The sequence below is a fragment of the Montipora foliosa genome, chromosome 3, assembly GCF_036669935.1.
Source record: "Montipora foliosa isolate CH-2021 chromosome 3, ASM3666993v2, whole genome shotgun sequence".
Taxonomy (NCBI): domain Eukaryota; kingdom Metazoa; phylum Cnidaria; class Anthozoa; order Scleractinia; family Acroporidae; genus Montipora; species Montipora foliosa.
The window spans coordinates 25,507,531-25,529,616 of NC_090871.1; the positions used below are offsets into that span (position 1 = coordinate 25,507,531).

The 22,086-nt window shown below is 39.9% G+C and overlaps 1 protein-coding gene across 1 annotated transcript in view; it reads right to left on the reverse strand.

Moving 5' to 3' along the window:
* Positions 1-21,643, reverse strand: part of LOC137995469 (uncharacterized) — a 41,841-nt gene extending 20,198 nt beyond the window's left edge. Inside the window, exons 1-2 of the mRNA XM_068841014.1 lie at positions 21,617-21,643; positions 20,356-20,468 (exon numbers count right to left, since the gene is read on the reverse strand). Coding sequence (XP_068697115.1) covers positions 20,356-20,468; positions 21,617-21,643 — 140 coding nt within the window. The remainder of the gene's footprint in view (positions 1-20,355; positions 20,469-21,616) is intronic.
* Positions 21,644-22,086: the final 443 nt, after the last annotated feature.

Consider the following 22,086-nt stretch of genomic DNA (forward strand, 5'->3'; position numbering starts at 1 on the left):
ACTAGAGATACAGAGAAAGTTGCAGATGAAAAGCGAAGTGATCCCTGTGGTTATTGGTGCAATAGAAAGGGGGGTGGTAGAAAACATCAAGAAAGTATCAGAGATCTAAAAGATCAGCATGCTGGAATCTGCACGGATCCTTCCGAAGGTGCTCAGTTTATGAACAGAACAAATGACTTGAGTGGCTGATGCCCCAGGTGCATGGTTTGCACCCAGCTGATGCATAAATGCACACCAGCAAATACTGTGATAGTAGAGAAGATAATAATAATAATAATAATAATAATAATAATAATAATAATAATAATAATAATAATAATAATAATAATAATAATAATAATAATAATAATAATAATAAGAGCGGCGAGTAGAGCGGACGTGTATTTTCGTCCTCTGAAAGCCTGCTAAGTTTAGAGCGTCAAATCCATTTCATGAAGTATTTTTAACTACTTGGTTACTTGCTCATGCAAGTTGGCGACTCAAAACACCTATTCACACCGATTTTAACGTTGTTAATATCAGATATTTTAAGTTTTTAACCTCACTCAATTTGAATCGAATGGCGACTGAAGAAGATGGAATGTCAGGGCAGGAAGGATGCGAAAGAAATCGCCAAATTGGCAGAAAGCCGACAGGAAGAGTACGATGGACGGATGAGATGATAAGCGATTTACTGCAATGCAAAAGGAAGGCACTGATATTAGCATCATCAAGCTACCCTCCACGCCAAGAGAACGGGCGAAAGAAAGGCTACATGAAAATAATGAAAGAACTGTGGGACGAATTGGGATACCAGGGTCATGATTTTACCTGCCAGAACCTAAGAGATCAAGCGGCGAGGCAGGAAAAATCACTGGGGAACGTTGGAGAAACTATTTGCGAACGAGTTGGGACAAGGAGACCACCTACTGAAAATAAAAGAGAAATCTGCGATATGCTTGATAGTAATTCTCAATCTTTGCAAACACAAACTTTTGAAAATGGAAAAGAGCCAGAGTTACAGCACTCTGTCCCACAGGAATCGCTGTGTCAAGAAACAAAGCTTTTGTTGGACTCGGCTATCAAGATATTTGACTCAATTAGTTCAGAGCCCGGGGAATTCATGAATCGGGACATTGACACCAGAACAAAAGAAAGACCAAGTCAAAAAGAAATTGAAAACATCAATAAAGCCATCACCGAACTGACAAAAACCACGCGTTTCCAAACTAACGACCCCTTTGTTTATCTGTGGATCGCAAATTGTGCGCTTTACGCAGTCACTGTAGCGTTCCTTCTGCATAAAGGATGGAAAAAACAAAAAAGCTCAACATCACAAACGACACAAGACAACTATCAAAACAAAATGAAAGCTAAATACGAAAGAAAGGTATCTGAAATGCGGAAAAAGATCTCTATAGCTGCAGCAGAAGTAGAAAGATTAAAAGCGAATAAAAAGATCACGAAAAAAGGAAGGAGAAATAGAGCCGCACTGCTGGAAGAATGCAAAGTCTTGTCCGTCACGCAACTAATGAATTACATGGAAAAGAAAAAAGTCGACTGTGAGAAGATTAAAGACAGAGTATTCGCGGCGAAAAAAGCAACAGCAATCCAGAGAACTCAACAACCAGTTCCAGACTGACCCAGGGCGTGTATACGCAAAGTTCGGAGAAATGATAGCGGGAGATAAGGATCTAAACAGACCTAAGTACAAACCTCGCCAGAGCACTATCAGTAATGAAACAGATGCCAATCAGTTTGAAGACATCGAAGAAGCAAGCTCATTTTGGAGGCAAGTGTGGAGTGAAGGAGGAACAGGAAATCGAAATGCTACCTGGCTTGAGGATGTAAGAGAGGCAATTAATGAACATGTCCCACCACCATCAAATGAGAATTTTGTCCTTGAATCAACTGAAGCGCAGTGAAAACTATCATGAAGAAAAGAAATTGGAGCGCTCCTGGGCCAGATAGAATCGCCAACTATTGGTGGAAGAAAGCACATGCGCTGCATGAGGGTGTGACCAAATCGTTCCAATCCATCGGCCAGAGTCCTTCTGAATACCCCATGTGGTTTGCCGAGGGAAAAACGACGTTGATCCCTAAGCCAGGAGAATTTTCAAGTAGCAACCAAAGACCAATTACCTGCTTGAACACTATGTACAAGTGGTTCACATCATGCTTATTAGGACCAATGGATTGTCACCTAAATGAATATGGCCTAATGGAGGGAGAACAGAGAGGCGCCAAATCAGGATGCAGTGGCACTGTTGATAACCTGCTCATTGATAGAATGGTCACACAAGACTGTCACAGAGGGAAACGCAACTTGAGCATGGCCTGGATTGATGTCAAGAAAGCTTTTGACTCAGTTGACCATGAATGGCTTGCTGAGATGATGATTCTACACAGATTTCCAACCTGGCTGTGCCGCACTATCGAGAGCCTGTGCAACAGCTGGAACACGAAAGTCGTCGCAAAGACGTAGCAGGGGATAGAGAAGTCTGAAGTGATACAATTCAGACACGGCCTCCCTCAGGGAGATGCATTGTGCCCCAGGTTGTTCACCCTGTGTATGAATCCTGTGGCTTGGAAACTACGAGCTTAGGAGGGGTACAAGTTGTCCAAACCTTAAACACAAAGATCACGGATTTGCTGTATATTGACGACCTTAAGGCGTTTGCAGCGTCAGAGATCAAACTCAACAAGGTGCTGAAGTCAACCAAGAGTGCGATGCAAGATATAGGCTTAGAATGGAACCCAAAGAAATGCGCGACCGTCCATGTAAGGAGAGGCGTACAGGTGAAGGATGAAACCGGAGTGCAGTTGGATGACGGGGCAGTACTGACAAATCTAAAGGAAGGAACTTATTACAAGTTCCTGGGAACATTAGAGAACCAAAAACAAGATGACAAGTTAGCTATGAATGTTGCAGCCAAAGAATACCTACAACGCATGTCAGTCATATGGTCAAGTCCACTGTCAGATCACAACCGCGTAGCTGCATCGAACCAATTTGCCCTTCCCATACTGGGGTATCTAATGTGGACCCAGAACTGGCCAAGAGCAGAGCTTAGGCAAATTGACAGAGAAGTTCGAAAAATCCTCGTTGGGAGCGGCGGCAAACACCCCCTAGGCTCGACAGCATTACTGTACCTCCCGAGGGAAAAAGGGGGGAGCGGGCTGAAATCAGTCGAGCAAGAACACAAACTCGTCAAGATAAAGGCTGCTCTGAAAGTCTATAAGAATCTGGACCCGACCATTGCAGTTGTGAGAAAGTTTGAAGAAAGAGCAGGTGAGGTGGGACACCATTCATTTTTAAAGGATAGCATGAAGTATGCAGCAGAGCTCGGTCTTGGCCTGGACCTTGAGCACCCGTCACCCTGCATCACTCAGGCACTCAGGGGGGGAGTAACAATCACAGACAAGAAGACCAAAGTTGCTTTGAAGGAAACTGTAGAAAGGCAGAATACGCAGGCTGTGAGGGAAGAGAGGTGGCAAGGAAAGCTACACACAAGTAGGTGGGAGGATGAAAGTCTGAGTAAAGCAGGCTGCTTTGCTTGGCTTAAGGACTGGACGTTGTGTCCGTCTAACACCGTTGCAGGAGTGATCGAGCTCTACGAGCAACTATTGCCAACACGAATATATTACAGTCACAAGGTGCGAGCCCGACCAGCTACTGAAGTGGCATGTAGGCTATGCAGTAGATCAGCAGAAACAGTTCAGCATATTCTAGCTGGATGTCCCACCTTGGCCCAGAACAAGTACTTGGAAAGGCACAATAACGCCTTGAAGATCCTGTTCTTCGAGATCCTGAAGGACGCAAACCTTATTGACAAAGTCCCACCATGGTTCTCCCAAGTAAAACCCAGACCGGTATATGAAAACGACCAGTTTCAAGCCTACTGGGATGTCCCGCTCTATGCTGAGCACACCGAGGTGAGAGCAAACAGAATCGATGCCCGTTCTATCGACCACCAACAGGAGAAGGTGATAGCACTAGAGATGAGCTGTCCATGGATTGATAACCGAACAAGTAAGGAAGAGGAGAAGACAGCCAAGTATGCCCCCCTAAGATGGGAGATAAAGCGACAGTACCCTGGGTACGATGTGCAACAATACAACATCATTATTGACGTGCTAGGTGGATGGTCCACAGACATGGAGGAGGGAATGAGGAATTTACTCGGGTCTAGAGTGAGAACTAAAGGAGTCCTGCTAAAGATGCAGAAATCGGTCTTATCAAGCTCTCTTAATATTGCCCGCACTTTTAAAGTAATCACATAAACTTTACGAGCAATATAACACGAATTTCATTTCAGCAAAGGATATTATTGTCAAAAAAAAAAAGTATTATTATTATTATTTTTTATTATTATTCATTTTTTTTAAATTTAGCAGTCACTTATTTTATATTTTCACATAGTTTAATAGATTTAAGTGGATAATACTTTTAGAAAGATATTTGTAAATAGGACTTGAACATGGTGTTTTTTAAGGAGTTCCTGGGATACGATTAACGCCCCAGGTAGCTTTAAGGTATTGACATTCAAAAGTTTCAAACTGTCATAATAATAATAATAATAATAATAATAATAATAATAATAATAATAATAATGGAGGAATATAGGTCGGACGCTATATTTTGGCTCCCTTTGGTTTTAGTGTTTGTACTAAAAGCAAACCGAGCTTGAACTATTTTGTATTATTTTGAATTACTCGTTAGATTTTGGTTATCTTACCAGATTAAGCAGTATGGTTAGAAAAGATAGCATCAAATGGACGGGGGAAATAACGAATTTCCTTTTGGAGTGTAAAAAGAATGCTTTAACCATCTAAAGATCAGACCAAGAACCAAGAAAAAAGAATGGAAGGAGAAAACGTTTCGTGAGTATCATAAAAGGACTGTGGGGCGACAATGAATATGCTAATTTACAACTTACATCACAAAACCTACGAAATCAGGGATCGAGGCTAGAAAGGACGCTGGGGAATGTAACTGAATTAATTGCTAATAACTTGGGAGTTGGAAACACCGAAGGACGGCAACAAGAATAGCGAATAGAATCAGAAAACTCGGATTTAACGGCAGGTAATGAGTGCGAAAAGGTACCAACAACAGTTGATTATTTGCATGTGGAGTGTACACAGTCCAAGAACTTGATTGAATCAGCGAACAGAGAGCTACTGTCTATAAATCAAACACAAAAGAAAGACCAACTAACCGTGATATTCAGAACATTAACCATTGCATAACATCGAGAAAGCGTGTCAGCTAAAAATAGGCCATTTAATTTCTTATGGACTGCTAGTTGTGTTCTGCATGCTGTAGTAATTGCCTTTTTATTATCTTAATGATGGAAAAAGCGTCCAATTGAGACAGGAGACAGAAAGTAGATTCGTAAACTGGAACGAATTCAAAGTGACTATGAAGAGAAAGTCAAGGGAATAAGAAAGCAAATTTCAATCACAAAGGAAGAAGCTGAGTGCATCAAAGTTAACCGGAAGTTAACAAAGCGGGGATGAAGAAATAGAGCGCTCATAACACCTCAATGTAAAGGCATGTCTGTATCAGGATTAATAAGTTTCATGGAGAAGAGTAAGTGTGTACTACGGAAGTTGAAAAGAGGATATATAAGGAAAAAGAAGCAGGAACAATCAAGATCATTTAAATAATCTGTTTTGAACTGATCCCTACAGGGTCTGTTTTACGTTGACTGAATTATCAAAGCATGATGAAAACAACGGAAGACCAGTTTACAAGAACAAAGAAAATGCGCAACAGGAAAAACAGCTTTTTGATGACGTCGACGCAACCACGAGTTTAAGAAAGAAATATGGGAGTAAAAGGGCACAGGGAACACATCAGCAAAATGGCTAACGGTGATCAAAAGTGCCACATACAAGCGCTTAAGAGCACCAACTGAGACAAAGTGGTTGTTAGACACAGATAAAGCAGTTCAAGTCATCCGAAGGAAAAAGAATTGGTCGTCCCCAGGGCCCGACAGGATAGTAAACGTTTGGTGGAAGAACGCATATGCATTGCGCAAAGACTTAGTGACATGTTTCCAATCGATTGCCAACATAAGAGAGGAATATCCTGAATGGTTCGCTGGTGGGCGAACAACTCTTATACCAAAACCTGGGCCCTTCACTAATATAACTTTATTAGGGATGACAGATAAAGACATCGTCTTTTTTTTTCCAATGTGGCCCTTCTGAGTAAATAAAGCTTTAAACATATTTACAATTATATATTAAAATAAATATTATAATAACAATAAAACGATTCAGTAAAAAAAATTAAAACTAGGTTAATAGAAATTAAGTTGACAATCAGTTAATATAGTCTCTCTATACTGAGGTCTGTAGCAGTTTCCAGTCGATGTTGGAAAAGGTGCTTGCACTTGGTATTAAAGACTTTTGGTGACGTAATGAGGTGGAACAATGTTACTAAAAGGACAGATCTTTAACTTTTGGAAGAGATCGAAAGAACGACAAGTGGTGTCGGCATTAAAGAGGAGTCGTGCTGCACGTTTGTGCGCTAGGAGTACTTGTTGTAAGAGTTCAGACAAACAGTTGCCCCAAACTGAGCAACAGTATTCGATGGTTGGCTTGGCTATTGAATTATACAAGAGCAACGTGTGGTTTGGAGACAGATATGGTTTGGCTCTTCTGATTAACTCAACCTTGGAATTAAACTTCCTTATGCACTTAGAAACCTGATCAGACCACGTCAGAGGGGAGTCTAAATACACGCCCAGTACTTTCTCACAGTGGGATTGTTTAACTGTCCTACCACTTATCTTGACATTCAGGTACTCTTAAGTTCCTTAAGGTGAATTACCATTTTGTTTGAGGTAGATCAAAAAGACAATGCACTTGCACCTCTTTGAAGATAAATGTGGAGTTCAGTTACAGATGGTGAAGAGTAATGAAGAGTGGAATCATCAACATAAAAATGAGTGGCGGTTGATGGGCTGACAAAGGAATTGTCATTTACATAAAGTAAGAAAAGCAAAGTGACCAGATAAGATCCTTGTGGTACTCCGTTGAGCATTGGTAAAACGTCAGACAGTGATGATCCTGTGGAGACTCTCTGTTTTCTGCCCTTGAGATAGAATTAAAACCACTGTAATACATTGCCCTCAACACCATAACATGCTAGTTTCTTGATTAGGATTTGATGATTTATTAGATCAAATGATTTGATGATTTATTAGATCGAATGACAGTGATATGGGCGAGAGCCATACTGACATTCACTTAGAAGGTTGTACCTGCAAAGATGATCTAGAAAAGTGGGAACTCTCATAGTGCTCCAAGATCTTGGAGAGTGAGAGCAGTACAGATATGGGACAATAGTTATCGATGTTTTCTTTTGGTCCAGATTTGTGCACGGTGGTGACCTTGGCAATTTTCTACTGACGAGGAAAGATTCCCAAAGAGATGCTTGAATTATAAATGTAGAGTAGAGATGCCAGGATCTTTGGTCTCGCCATCTTAAGAAGTTTCACGTTTAGAGAGTCAATACCTTTAGCTTTGTTAGTTGAAAGTCCTTCAATTTGATGAGACAGAAAGTCTTCAGGCACTAGAGGAATGGATTAAGGTGGAACGGCAGTTGGTGCACGCTGATGAACGAAGCGGTTCACTGTATCCAGAATTTCCTCATTATGGTGGTTCTCGTCCTGGCGTTGCATTCCAGCTTCAGCAAATACGGTATCAGCCGTTTAGTGGAGAAATGCAAATTGAACATCACAGAAATTTCATGAGTCTCAGTATTATAACGTGAGTCATCTTTGATGGAAGTTGGTAAAGATCCTTTTGCCCCAGAGTTGCCAGCAGACTTTAACACTTTTCAGAGCATCTTTGAATCTCCTTTGTTTTCTTCTATTAAGCTGGCATAAAAATCTCTTTTTGGCTTTCCTTAGTTGGAATGTTACCTTATTTCTGTAAGTCTTGTATACCATCCATGACGCAGCATTTGTAGCATTCCCTTTTAATCGATTTCGAGTCCTGATGCTTGTTAAATTTGACTTATCCATCCATTTCGGTAACATAAGAGATTTGATACGTTTTACACGCCTAGGGACATGTAAGTCAACGATACTGTTATAGATGGTATACCACGTGTCGAGGGCATCTGATAGATTATCGGAGGACTCTATAATAGACCAAGGTGCTTGCGCTTAATCTTCTTTAAACTTATTTTGGTCAAAGTTCTTGAGTGATCTGTAATTGGTGGTAGTATGAGCACACTTTCTCTTGCGGTGCCCGGCAATGGTCACTGAAGGTGACATAGGGAACATGGACTTTAACAATATTGTGGACGTGGGAAACGTATATGTAGTCAATAAGTGAGGTATCAGGTCCATTTGTTGAGCTATTGATATCAACTCGAGTTGGTTTATCAACCATTTGACAGAGACCAAGGGAGTGGGAGCTTTTAAGGAGTCTGTTGGAGCGCGATCTTACACATGGGGTATTAATATTAAAGTCTTCTAAGAGGAAACATTCCTTATTTTGAGCAACGACGTTCTCAATAGCTAAAGAGGTGTCAGTCTCATCGTCAGAAGATGGTGGTCTGTATACATTGCGAATAAGCACAGGTGCTGTGAAGGGTAGTTTGAGCTCAACACAAACACACTCAATGGCCGGATCAGTAATTCAATCGTTTCTGACGCATTAGTGAAAATCAAAGGCCAATCACATTTTTGAACACTGTGTACAAACTCTTCACGTCGTGTATACTGATACTCATTGAGAAACACCTGGAACTGAATGCGCTGATGGCAGGTAAACAAAGTGGTGCTAGAAAGAATTCTAGTGGGACTATAGATAATCTACTCATTGATAGAATGGTGGCCTTGGATTGTCATCGGAGAAAGTGAAATCTAAGCGCAGCTTGGATTGACGTTAGAAAGGCTTATGATACGGTTAATCATCGGTACCTGGTTGGAGTAGTGGAAGTACATCAATTTCCAAACTACCAGAACTTGCGCAGATCTTAAAATACTAGAGTTACCACACAAACAAAGAATGGCAATGAAACATCTAACACCATTAGTTTCGAAGGAGGGTTACCACAAGGGGATGCCCTATGTCCCAGATTGTTCACGTTGTGCCTAAATCCTTTGCCGTGGAAACTTGCAACGACAGAGGGGTAAAAGATGTCGAAACCAATCTACGCTAAGATAACGGATGTACTGTACATTGATGACTTAAAAGTCTATGCTCAATCAGAAAATTAACTTAGCTACGTACTGAAGAACACCAACAGTTGCATAGATGATATTGGTCTACAGCTATGCCCCAAGAAGTGCAATGTAATCCACGTGAAACGAGGTGAGATGAAACAAGAGATCCCTGGAATACAAGTCAGCGATACAGTAGTGGTATAATCCCTGGAAAAACATTCATAGTACAAATTCCTTGGAATTCTCGAGAATGTACGTCAGGAAGAGAGAGAACGCTGGAGTGTGCTAGAAAGACATATCTGCAACGTTTGTCAGTAATTTGGTCGACTCCGTTGTCAGATGTTAATTGTGTGGCTGCTTCTAAACAGTATGCACTAGCGGTACCACATGTGGACGTAGCATTGGCCGCTGACAGAACTAAGAAGGATTGATCGAGAAGCGCGGAAAATCATGGTAACAAATGGAGAAAACCACCCAGCGTCATCGACTGCTCTGTTGTACGTGTCGAGAAAGAAAGATGGACGTGGTCTGCAGTCAGTAGAGAGAGAGTATAAGATCTCGAAGATTAAGGCAGCAATGAAATTGTTCTCAAACAGTGACCCTAGCATGAAAATGTTGAGAGAGTTTGAAGAACGTTCTGCTGTTTTGGGAATCAGTCACTGATTACAGAGGCCCTGAGGTATAGTGAAGAACTTGGAGTGATGCTGAGGCTTGCCTACCCGGAACCAACGATGTGTGGGTGGAGCTGACGGAGTGGAGGTGACTGCGACAAAGGCAAAGCAACTGCTGAGATCGAAGTACGAAGAACAGCTGTTGAAGACAGTACGTGATAAAGCATGGCAGGGAAAAATACATAGAGCCAGATGGAATGATGGTAGCATGAGCACTAAGAACTGCTTCTCATGGCCAAGCGAATAGACGTCATGCCCAAAGTATGTTGTGGCCGGTATGTATGAGTTATACGAACAGCTCCTACCAGCGAAGTTATACCAAGTCAAGAAGATCAAGATATCACAGTCAAGTGACGTGTCCTGTCGTACGTGTAATAAGGAACCGCAAAGCGTACCTCACGTGTTATCGGAATGTTCAGACCTCGCACAAAACAAGTATTTGGCAAAACACAACAATGCTCGGAAATTGTTATATTTTGAACTGCTACGAGAGCTACAACTTGTCGAAAGTCTTTCTGGTGTTCACCAATCAAGCCTGGCATTCACCAATCAAGCTTAAACCAGAATACGTTTCGAAGGATGTCCAAGCATTGTGGGATATACCAACTTATGAGGAGAACCATGAATTGCAAGCTAACAGAATCGATGCAAAGATAGTGAACCTTTAAAGCAAGGAAGTAGTAGTCTTGTAGATGAGTTGTCCGTGGATCGAGAACAAAGAAAAGAAAGATGAAGAGAAGTCAGTAAAGTATGGTCCATGATAATGGGAGCTACAAGAACGATACCCTGGATATACAGTCCATCAATACAATATTTCGATGGACGTGCTTGGAGGTTGGTCAAGGACTAAAAAAGAAGGATTACGGAAGTTGCTGGAAAAAAAGACAAAAGATGTGCTACGAAACATGCAGAAGTCGGTAATGTCAAGTACGTTGAATATTGCAAGAATGTTTAAGATCATAACATGAGCAGTAAAATTACAGCCTTTATTTGAAGTCTATTCTTACATATGAACATTAGTTTGAAAGATATTCTCAAACACTGAAGGAAATTTTAAGATTAGGTTCTATGCATTAGAAGTTCAATTAATTTATGTAAAGTATTTATTTTATGTTCTGCATAACTCTTATTCACACATGGTAATTCAGCTGTTGTTATTTAAATAATTTTATTCGTAACATAAATTGTAAATAAGCGACATGCATAAGTCATTCTAGTTCTATATTATAAATAATTTTCCAATACTTGTATGCAACTTTATTCTCCTTGCATGCTGAAGTTCAATAAACTGCACCGATAATAATAATAATAATAATAATAATAATAATAATAATAATAATAATAATAATAATAATAATAATAATAATGGAAACTTTATTTGTCTTCGAATACAGTTGTAAATCTCTCTACGTATAGGCAGTAGTTAATGAGTTAAGTTAATAAATATATGCATAAGAACGACGAAGTCTCTAATACAGACAAGATTAAACTGCTACACCGGGTTTTCCCCTCCCCTTCCAAACCAACATTTGATTTTAGTTGTTCTCAATAAAAAATAATAATAATAATAATAACAATAATAATAATACTAATAATTTTATTATTATTATTATTATTATTATTATTATTATTATTATTATTATTATTATTATTATTATTATTTAAGTCTGAAGGTTACTTAGCCGAGCACGAGTGCCCTAGGAATTGGGGAGACTACAAATCAACTGAAATCAGAACAACTAAAATCAAACGGTTTTGAAGGGGAGGGGAAAACCCGGTGTAGCAGTTTAATCTTGTCTGTATTAGAGACTTCGTTGTTCTTATGCATATATTTATTAACCTAACTCATTTAGTCATAGCTTATTTAGTTAATTATTCCTACTTAGTCTAGCGCTATAGTTTATTTGAGTAACAGTACATCGCCTAGTAGCAGGTCCACATCAGCTTTACCTGCCTTTGTAACAAAACCTGCTTCATCAAAAACACTATTTATGTATGCATGCATGCATGCATGTATCTATGTATGTATGTATGTATGTATGTATGTATGTATGTATGTATGTATGTATGTATGTATGTATGTATGTATGTATGTGTGTATGTATGTATGTATGTATGTATGTATCTGTACAGTCGACTCCCGATAACTCGAACCCTCGTTAACTCGAACCTCCCAGTATCTCGAATGAAAATCAATTTCCCCTGGATTTCCGACTTACATTTACTGCAAACTCGAATCCTCGATAACTCAAACCTCCCGCTAACTTAAAGCAATTTTCGTTTCCCTTCAGGTCATTCTCCATATATTTTTACCCTCAATATCTCGAAAAACGTCCTTCAATACCTCACAAATAAAAACTAACAATATACTGCGAATGAGTATTTCACATGACCTCTGTAGGACTGGCCCGACGTTGCTCGCTTTGAAAACTGCAAGACTCGCAGTACCTCGACTTTAATACCACTTTAATACTTTAGTTCTCCTGCTGCCTTGCTTTGCTTTGTTTTTTTTTTTTCTTTTTCGTTTTCTTTTCCTTTTCTTTTTTTTTTTTTTTTGCGTTACGTTAACGTTCTGATTTCTGCAATAACTTAGCAAGAAATTGTTTCATTTTCACTCAGTGATCATTAAATACTGGTTGAATAAAAACTCGGTAAAACGGAAGTTCTTTCTTGTTTTCTGTCTCAACTACTGATAACTTGAAATCCCGATAGCTCGACCCTTTCTCAATTGCCCTTGATGGTTCCTTGGGAGTACCAAGAAACCAATTTAAAATGCTGTTTGAGGGATTTCCGTTTTTTTTTTAAAACCGAACTCCCGCAATGGCCTTCGACGTAACCTTCATCGGTAATTTTTTGCTAAGCATATTTGACACACATTTTTCGAAAATGACTAACTGTCGAGGGTCGTGGGTCGTGGGTCGTGGGTCGTGGGTCGTGGGTCGTGGGTCGTGGGTCGTGGGTGTGGGTGTGGGCATGAAAACTAATAAAAAAGAAAACCAGTTGCCTATATCACTTGCCGTTTGTATTTTATATTTGAAAGAATGTCACAGACCTGTACAGTTTCCCTTTTGATGGTTTGTGGTTACAGATAATTCGCAAACCTTCAATTCACAGTTTTGCTTTAACGAGCTTGTCCTTGTAAGATTTACCTCTCTTGTATGATATTAAAGGAGGTTTCTTTAATATGCTAGCCAGCGATGGCTGGTTTTGAATAAAACTCAGTATTGCTTGAAGATATGACACTGCTGTGTGGTATGTTGTGACAAATGATAGAATTTTCTCGCTGGTTTTGACTTTTTCTTCAAGTGCCGACTGTCTTCCAAAAACATTGACCTCAGATAGAATTCTCTCCATAAGGTGCCCAGGGTAGCCTCGCTCTTCCAGGCGGGCTTTCAATCGAGATATTACCTCCTCAAATGTTGTTTTTGAGGAGTTTGTACGGAGGAGCCTAATAGCTTCTCCTTTGATATAACTCTTCTTGGCACCGGGCGGGTGACAAGAGGTGAATGCGTGTACTGGAAGGTTTCAGTCGGCTTGTGATAAGTTCTGACATCGTTAGTGGATTCTTTTCGAATTGTTCTCCTTTGTATATAATGCTGTGTCTAGGAAAGTGATCTCATTCTCTGAAATTTCCGCTGTAAACCTTATAGTTGGGTGTAAGTTGTTAGCTTGTGCAATGAACAGGTTGATCTCCTGTTTATTTACGTCCCATGGTGAGAAAACGCCGTCAATGAAACGGTTTAACTTTGCTCTGGCTTAGCCTTTTTTTTTTCAATTTCTGCTATGAAAATGTTGGCAAAAGATCCTGCCATTTTTGTTCCCACGCCTGTCCCGTTGACTTGGAGGTAGTTTTCTTTGCTAAACTCAAAAGAGTTTTCTTGGAGAATGATATTAAGCATTTGTTCCAGAAAACGTGTGGGGACAAGAGGATTACTATTGCAGAAGTCGTCGTATTTTCTACATACTGTTCTTACGCCCTCCTCTTCTGGGATATTTGTGTACAAGCTGTTTACATCCATAGAAAGCAAAATGGTGTTGTGTGACACCTTTGTTTTTTCTATACATTGATAACATCAGTGGTATCTTTGAGATACAATTTTTGCTTTTGAGCAATAGGCGACCCACAAAGGATGATATCCTTCCAGTTGGGCCATCGCAGCTCGAGATTCTTGGTTTCCCGACTTGCCTTGGTTTGTGGATTTTTATTAGAGTGTAGAAGATTGGAACCCGAGGCGGGTTAGGGGTGTGCTAAAGCCACTTTCTTGTCATATCGTTAATGTCTTTTTCTTGATAGAGTTCAGAGATGATATCATTGACTCCATGAAGTGTTTCTTTAATCATGGGCTTTTCAAGAGGTTTATAGTAGTCCTGGTTGTTGAGTTGGACCTTTGTCTCCTGTATTTTGTCATTTTTTATTAAGAATGGTAGTTGTGGTGCCCTTATCTGCTTTTTTAACGTTGATTGCAATGTGCTTTTTTTAGTTCCTTCACTCCGTTGTGCTCTAATCTAGACAAGTTGTATTTAGGCTTCGTCATTTGTACCTCCGATATCTCACTTTACTGTTTCCAAGTAGCTTTCAAATGCAACTGATCGTTGGATTGGCGGCACCCAGTCAGATTTTACATGAAACGGATGTGGTTCCTTATCTTTACCGTGAAATATGTATTGAAAACGCATTCGCCTTGCGAAAACTTCAAAGCCACGCAACAGTTGACGTCTAATGTTCTCGTTTTTCACGGGTGTAGGTATCTATGAATTTAAGCCCTTTAGATATCAAGCTGACTCGGTTGTCAGTTAAAACAAAGTCAGAGGTTTTTTTTTTTTTTTTTAATGTAGTTTTCATTAGTTTCCTTCCCTTTGGTAGTCGGCCTTTTTGCAAGAGTGGTTCTACGCTCTTTGCGTCTGGTTATTTTCGATCGCCGAAAGGTTTAAGGTTCACCCAAAGCTGATTGCCTAGAGGAGTCAAAGAGGAGTCTGGGTTTTGGTCGAGGGTCGAGGGCAAAATGTCGAGGGTCGAGTAAATGACATAGAATGTTTTTGTGGAAAAACATTCATTGCTAATTTTACAGACAATTTTCAAATCGAAACCCCATATTGCTTATTTTTTTTATTTTGTTTTGAAATCAACTAGCAAGAAAGAGTACGGAATAAAGTACCGGTAGTTCTTTAAGACATTTGTTATGCCATTGATGACGTCATTTTACAAAGAAGCATATGAATTATCAGTAATCAACACGAACAAAGAACTCTGTTATGACTATCGACACAACAAACGGAACGAGCTACTTCGGGCAAGTCTAACGTGCCACATGCTTGTCTTTCAGTAAAGATCAAATACCATACACGAGAGAGAGAGAGAGAGAGAGAGAGAGAGAGAGAGAGAGAGAGAGAGAGAGAGAGAGAGAGAGAGAGAGAGAGAGAGAGAGAGAGAGAGAGAGAGAGAGAGAGTTTAATCACATCTCCCAGCATCTCGAAGTTCGTCAAACGCGCTCCACGGCGCATCGTTATTCATCTCGATCCCTTCTGCGGGAGTACGTTTGAACTTCTTATAGGTCACGGTGAGACTTACTACAAACTTTAACCTTTTTCTTCTTCCTCCAGATGCTGGTCCAGTTCAGTTCAGCTACTTCAGTGAGTGTAAATTTCCAGCCTGGCTGCTGACTGCATTATTTCTGCTAAGCATCCCGAAAAAAACTGGAGGAACTAACGACTGATCAAAATATAAATTATTGACGCACCTTAGAACGTGGAGAAGACGTTATGTCCACTGAAAATGGCCAAAAGACGAGTAGCACAGAAAATCGGTTCTCTCGCTGTCCCAGGAACGGGACAGGAAATGTCTGGCACATTTCACGACTTGACGTCTAGATTTGGCACTTCTAAATAACAAGGCCCTTTCATGTTTCATGTTTCATGCCCTTTCATGGTATGTTTTCGGTTCTCTCCAGAAATAGTCTTTTAAGACCTCTAGGTAAGATATTTAGAAAAATGGCGCTCGTTTGTCCCAATCTGAAAGAAAATGTCTTTCATTCTGCTTTGCTGTTGCTGTCGTTGTTTGCTTTGTGGATATCTCTAAAGCAGAGAACGGGGAATGAAGGAATGGAGAATAAAGGAACGGGGAAAAGGGAATCTCTAAAATAGGGAATCTCTAAACGGGGGAATCTCTAAAGGCGTCAATCTCTAAAATGGGAACCTCTACTAGGGGCAATCGTTAAAATCCGGATCGGAATCTCGAACAGCCAGCATTTCCGTGAGGATAACTGAAGCAGAACGAATGCGTTTGCAGTTCTTGTTATATTATATTTTGTTCACTTTGCTTTTCCCCTAGTTTGTATTATGCTCATGTTGTGACTGTTTCGCCAGCACCAAGTGTAGGTCATCACAAACACATGAAAACATCACAAAGACAAGATTTTATTCTAAACCATAAAGCTTTCCATTTTTCATGTATCGTACTTCACTTCCTTTGCCATTCATAACCTGATAACTTGGCTAAAAATTAAAGACGGTCTACAAACTAAAGAGCCAAATGCAGCTTTATCTAAAATGGGGAATATAAGGTTTTTGCAGGCGTCCAGACGTTCAGACCGTCGTTAATAGAGACCTTAAGCAGCAGACGTTCGATAGCCACGGACGGCGGCCGGAAGTTACTTTGAGAATTTTATTTCATACTGTGCATGGCATCACGTTCGTCTCTGGCAGCGCGGACCCCAGAACGGCATGTTTTCGGTTCTCTCCAGAACGTCCACCTTTTAAGACGTCTAGGTAAGATATTTAGAAAAATTTTGTTTATTTTTCGACGCTACTTTCTTATAAGGCTCAAAATATACTTTTTCAATATATTGTACAGGTTTGGAAATTTGGACTGGACTGAAAAGCATGATCTATGTTTGGCTTGTGAAATTCGAGCAAGTGATATCTTTAAGTCTACGAAGAAAAAAACAGTTCAGCGAGCTCAAGTATGGCAGCAAATCGCAGATACTTTGTGTAGCTATGATACACCAACATTTACAGTGTCCAAACGTTCCGTACGGGATCGCTATGGAATAATCTCGTCCTAGTATAGGAAAAAGTTAAGCACCGAAGAAAGAGCGAGTGTTATAGATGAGGAGCAGACCGAGCTCGAAGTGCTTCTGGAAGAGCTTACTGAACAAGAACACTTAAGCAAAGAAGAGGGAAACGAAGCTAAAAGAAAAACTGAACAGGATAAGTCTAAAGCCCAGGAAACAAGAAAAACTGCAATTGAGAACCTTGGAGAAACAAAGAAGAGGAAGCTTGTAAATGGCGAGCAAGATGATGCAACATCATTGCTTTTGAAGAATAAAACAAGAAGACCCGGGTCAAAGTAGTTGTCTACCTAAAGGAAAAGTCGGAGCAAGAAGCAAAATTATGAGAGCAAGAAATTGAAATAAAGAAGACACAACAAGAAATGGAAAGCAAGAGATACGATTCCCTAATGGCCATGATGGCACAGCAACAACAACAACAGTAGGAAATTCAAGCATCAATGGTCGAGCAGAATAAATTGATGCTGAACTTACTTTCAAAGTTGGTTAACAATTAACTTTTACTGCCAGCTTTGCTTGAATATATTACGAAAGTTGTTACAGTGGTTTTTTATTAGTATTATAAGAATATTCTCGAGTTCAGATTTTTTAATCTTGTTGACAATGCTTGGCTTGGTCGAATGAAATTGTGTTAATCGAGTTAGCCCCAAAATTGCTTAAAAAATAAGTTGCCTGAGTTTTAGTTTGTCAGTTGTCACAGATACAGTAGTTTTGATCACCAAGAGTATTTAAAGATGTGTGGTTTCTGTTATCTTGACAATAGTTGCATTTTATATTTTTGTTTAATCAGGAATCTATTCAAAACAAAATCAGATGATGAGTTGTTGTTGAGAATTCATGGAGCAATTAAAAATATGTTGTGATAGTTTCCGGATATGAGAGGGAAGCTTGCATTTGTTATCATTTTTAGAGGTTACCTCATTTTGAAGGGGGGTGTTGTAAATGCAGGTTTAACATGTTGGACTTTATCAGGACTACCCATGCTAAACGTTTTCAGTGGTACAAAGGGAGTATCACTGTCCTACAAAAACTATTGTATTTTCAGGAAGTTTTCGCAACAAAATGCAAGCATATTGAAACATATTTCTTGCATTAAAAGATGCAACAAATGTAGCTAATGGTTGATTAAAGGACGTTTTAATTTACAGTTACACCTGCTAAGTTTGAAAGTTGCTCCAAAAGTTTCAAACGAGACTTTGACATCAAAAGTTTTTAATCTTCTTTTAACTGTGATACATATAGAAAATGAAGAAGATATCTTCATGCAAAGTATTCTTGGACTGTTGGTGGTTGTAAATCAAAGTAAGTGGATGTTTTATTGCCATACAAGCAAGTGATGGCATTTTGAAGTAGAGCACACCACCCCTGGAGAATACCTACCTCTCCAGGTTCTGTAACAAACCTGAATCTGCCAGTATGCCCGCATCATGTCTTCTGCCCTCTGCAAAACACAAAATGTTATTTACTGAATTAGAGTGTCATTAAAAATACAGGAGAAAGAGATGAAGAGCAAATAAATGGAGGGGTCAAGCTATTGAAATCTCCAGCAAAAATATAATAGCAGAAATAGCTGATATTCTTATGTCGTCAGTAGATCTATCCTGGGATAATACATGTTTGGAAGAAAAATACATTGTCATTTGGAAGAAAATTACGAAAATTAACCCTAAAATTGCGAATGTGAATGCAGGGGGAGAAGATACGTACGTTTCAATTAAAGTTATATATCTTTACCACGTTTATCCGTAAAGATTATTTCGCAGAATTCATCAACTATCTTTTGCCTACATTGAAATCGCTTGACATGGATTCTAGACATGTTATATACAACGATGAAATGATATATGAAATGAATCATATGAACTGAGCTCAGTTGATTAGAGCGTCGCGAGGTCACGGGTTCAAAGCCCGTTGAAGTCCTGAATTTTCCAGACTTCTTTAGGCAATTGCAACTGCGAGGATCATAGCTTCGTATGATGTTATATACAATTTGTATCCAGATTTTCACTGACCATGTCATTATCTGTTTCTTTGATAGAAGTTCCCCAATCCTAGTGTTCCAATGGACAAGACGTCGTCGCTATCTTTTTCCTGAAGAAAGATAGATACAAGTTATTTCTTTATCAGACTTTTGCTTACAGTATCTTTGACAAAAAATAAGTTATAGTTACCTTTACCTCCTATAATGAATTTCGTATGGCAATGGCAATTGCTTCTTCCTCGCCGTATTCCTGAAACCGTCTCCACCTCGTGTTACTGAGAGGAGAATCCTCGCTTCCTCGAAACACGCTTGCGTAGGTTCGCTTAGAAGTGCCGTCGCTGTCTTGGCTACCAGAAGCCATTTTAGAAGGCACATTGAGATGATAAAACGAATAAAATGCAGTGATCGCGCCAGAAACTACTAGCTAAAAGACCCAATACCCCTACGTGACCGTGTGCGCGCCACACAAGAGGACAATGAGTGTTTCATCATATCGTATCGCGTTACGGCGACATCCGGATGGGATGTGGTCACGCAACGATGTAAACGGAGAGAAGGGTAATAGGAGATGATTGCGAGGCGATAGGGGCGTGCTGGGGAAAGGATTAGGGGGGAGGGAGGGGGGGCAAAGCTAGATTTGAGCCTGCGATGCTGGATATTTGGTGCAATTGTTAGCGGAGTTACCCATAGAGGTCTGTTTGAAAGTTTGCGTGCCATAGTCTGTGATGTTTTTTGCTCGGATCAATGTTTCTATTTGTCTCGTCATACCACGCATTTTTTTTTTTTAATCATCATGAAAATGCAAACCGCAAATGACATAGGCGAGTGGTGTTGTCTTTTTAAATAGTTTTCTAGAAATGGATTTTTTGGGGGATTTTTGGATACCCACGACTTTTAACCACACCCTCACCCACGACCCACGACTTAAAACCACTAAGCAACAAATCGGAATATCAAATAAGCCTCATACGGTTTTGGTGATAAACGCCTTATGAATGACATTACACAGAGGATAGCCTTCGCAGTAAAATTCGATACTCGATAAATTCGATCATACGGACATCGGTCGCTTAAGGTTCTTAGGCTCCGCTCTTCTTTCGATTAAATCAAGTGAAAAAGAAAATATATTTCCTGGGAAAACCACTTCAAAAAGAAGAAAATAAAAAAGAATACAAAAAATTCGCAATGGACTCCCGTGAAGGTCTACTGTAAACTTAAAACGAGAAGTGAGGAGGGGACAAGGGTTCAGAGAACGGAAAACGACTTGTGATCAACCCGGTAATCCGCGTATGATCACATGATCTTGATGAAGGTTCTCTACAAATGTCTGCTTCGGGAAAAATGGTTGAGGATATCAAATACAATCAAACAGTCTTCCTCCCAGTTTTCATGCGGTAGTTACATTGAGTTCGAGAAAACCAAACTCCTCTGTTACGCAGACCAAATGCGATTACTTTACATACGCTGTCTTATAAAGCAGTTCCGGTCTCCCTGTCTCTGGATCACTTCCACACCATGCAGTACTCTGATCTCCTATTTTAAAGTACGGTCCTTTGCTCTTACCACCCCAACAAACCTGTAATAAGACCAAGAGCTCATCAGAAGGAGCAAACACCAGTACTTACAGTAGTTTTCAACAAAAATAATGTCACGCATGCGCATTCGGAATCTGAAATTCAGCAACATTTGTTCGAAACGCGGAAAAATGAGAAGTGGTGATTATGGCACCGGTATGGACTTTCATTCACTCTAGTTATTTTCCTGTTTTTTTACGGACAAGCGAACGGCGGGGGGGGGTGCACTAGGCCTGGGGACACGTGACCGAAAGCGCGCCCGCACACAACAACAAGAGGAAAAGAGAGAGAGAGCCGGTAAAAAGGTCACGCGAAGAGTGACCCACGGGGGCGACGGCGGGGACCGGGGGGCGATGGGGTGACGAACGCGGCTTGTTTGGTTCCACCAGCAAGTGTTCTGTGCGCGGTCTAGACATCAAAGGGCGCGTGTATTGGTTAATGGGGGATGTGCCACGCCGGCGGGAGCGTTGGGTCACTGTGAACAAAAACCGTGTAGGTTTGACGCGCAACTGACATTTTTTCTTTCCCCATAGGACAATGGCGTCAGTGTTTACGCACTTCTCGGGCAAATCTCAGCCAGTAATGTTCATGGTCCAGCGATCGCCATTTAGTAGGGACAAAAAGCACATATTTGGGAAAGAGATTCGAAACTGGTTTGATAAGTTTTCCTTCACAAGTGGCCGGGCGTACGTAAAATGCCCTATAAAGATAAACCTAACGTCCAACGAAACTTGGCACTTTGAGATGCGATGATTCAACTCTGGGTCAACTTATCACGATGCAAGGACATCTCCTTAAATGCAATATACTGCAAATAAGACGCTTGCCTTTATTGCAATAATTATTAGTTCCAGCTATTAAAAATTATACTTAGTTACGTAAAAATGCTTTGGTTAGTGTAGTAAATTTACACAAATAAAAGTGCCCCTGCGTACCACAACTTTGCACTGCACTCTTCGATTTGAGAAATTCCTTACTTTAAATTGAGGGAAACTGTAATAATGTTGAAACTTTGAAAGATATTTACAAACTGTACAGTAAAAATTTACATGACAAGTAATTATAACTTATATTTTTAAATATGTCTATATTTGAAATTTTCATTCCCGTGTGTGGTGCCTCGCATGGGTCTGTGTGTCCCTATTTGCACCTTTCCGCTATTGGAAACTCCATTCATATTTTATCCATATATTTTATCCAGCTACTACCATCGATTTCTTTAGTGGTATATTGCGTAATTAAGTTAGAAAGAAGAAGATGTTCATAAATAATTACAAAATAACACTTCTTTTAATCTTTGTAAAGTGCATTATTTTACCTTTGTCGCACATTCAAGTTTTATGGGACATGTGACTATTTGTGTGCCAGGAATGGCAGCATAAATAAACAAAACAAACAGGTCAATTTAATTTTTTGACATCTCAAAACAGCCATAATATTCAGGTATACCTTCTCTTCAATTTCTTCTGCATGCTTTCTGCAGTTTACTATAAGTTGCCATACACCAAGATTGAAGTAAAAAATAACTTAATGAACACACAATGGCGTGTGATGTTCCATCATCCTAAATCAATGTAAAATTATTTAACAATGTTGGGATCAGCATGATTTATTGGGACA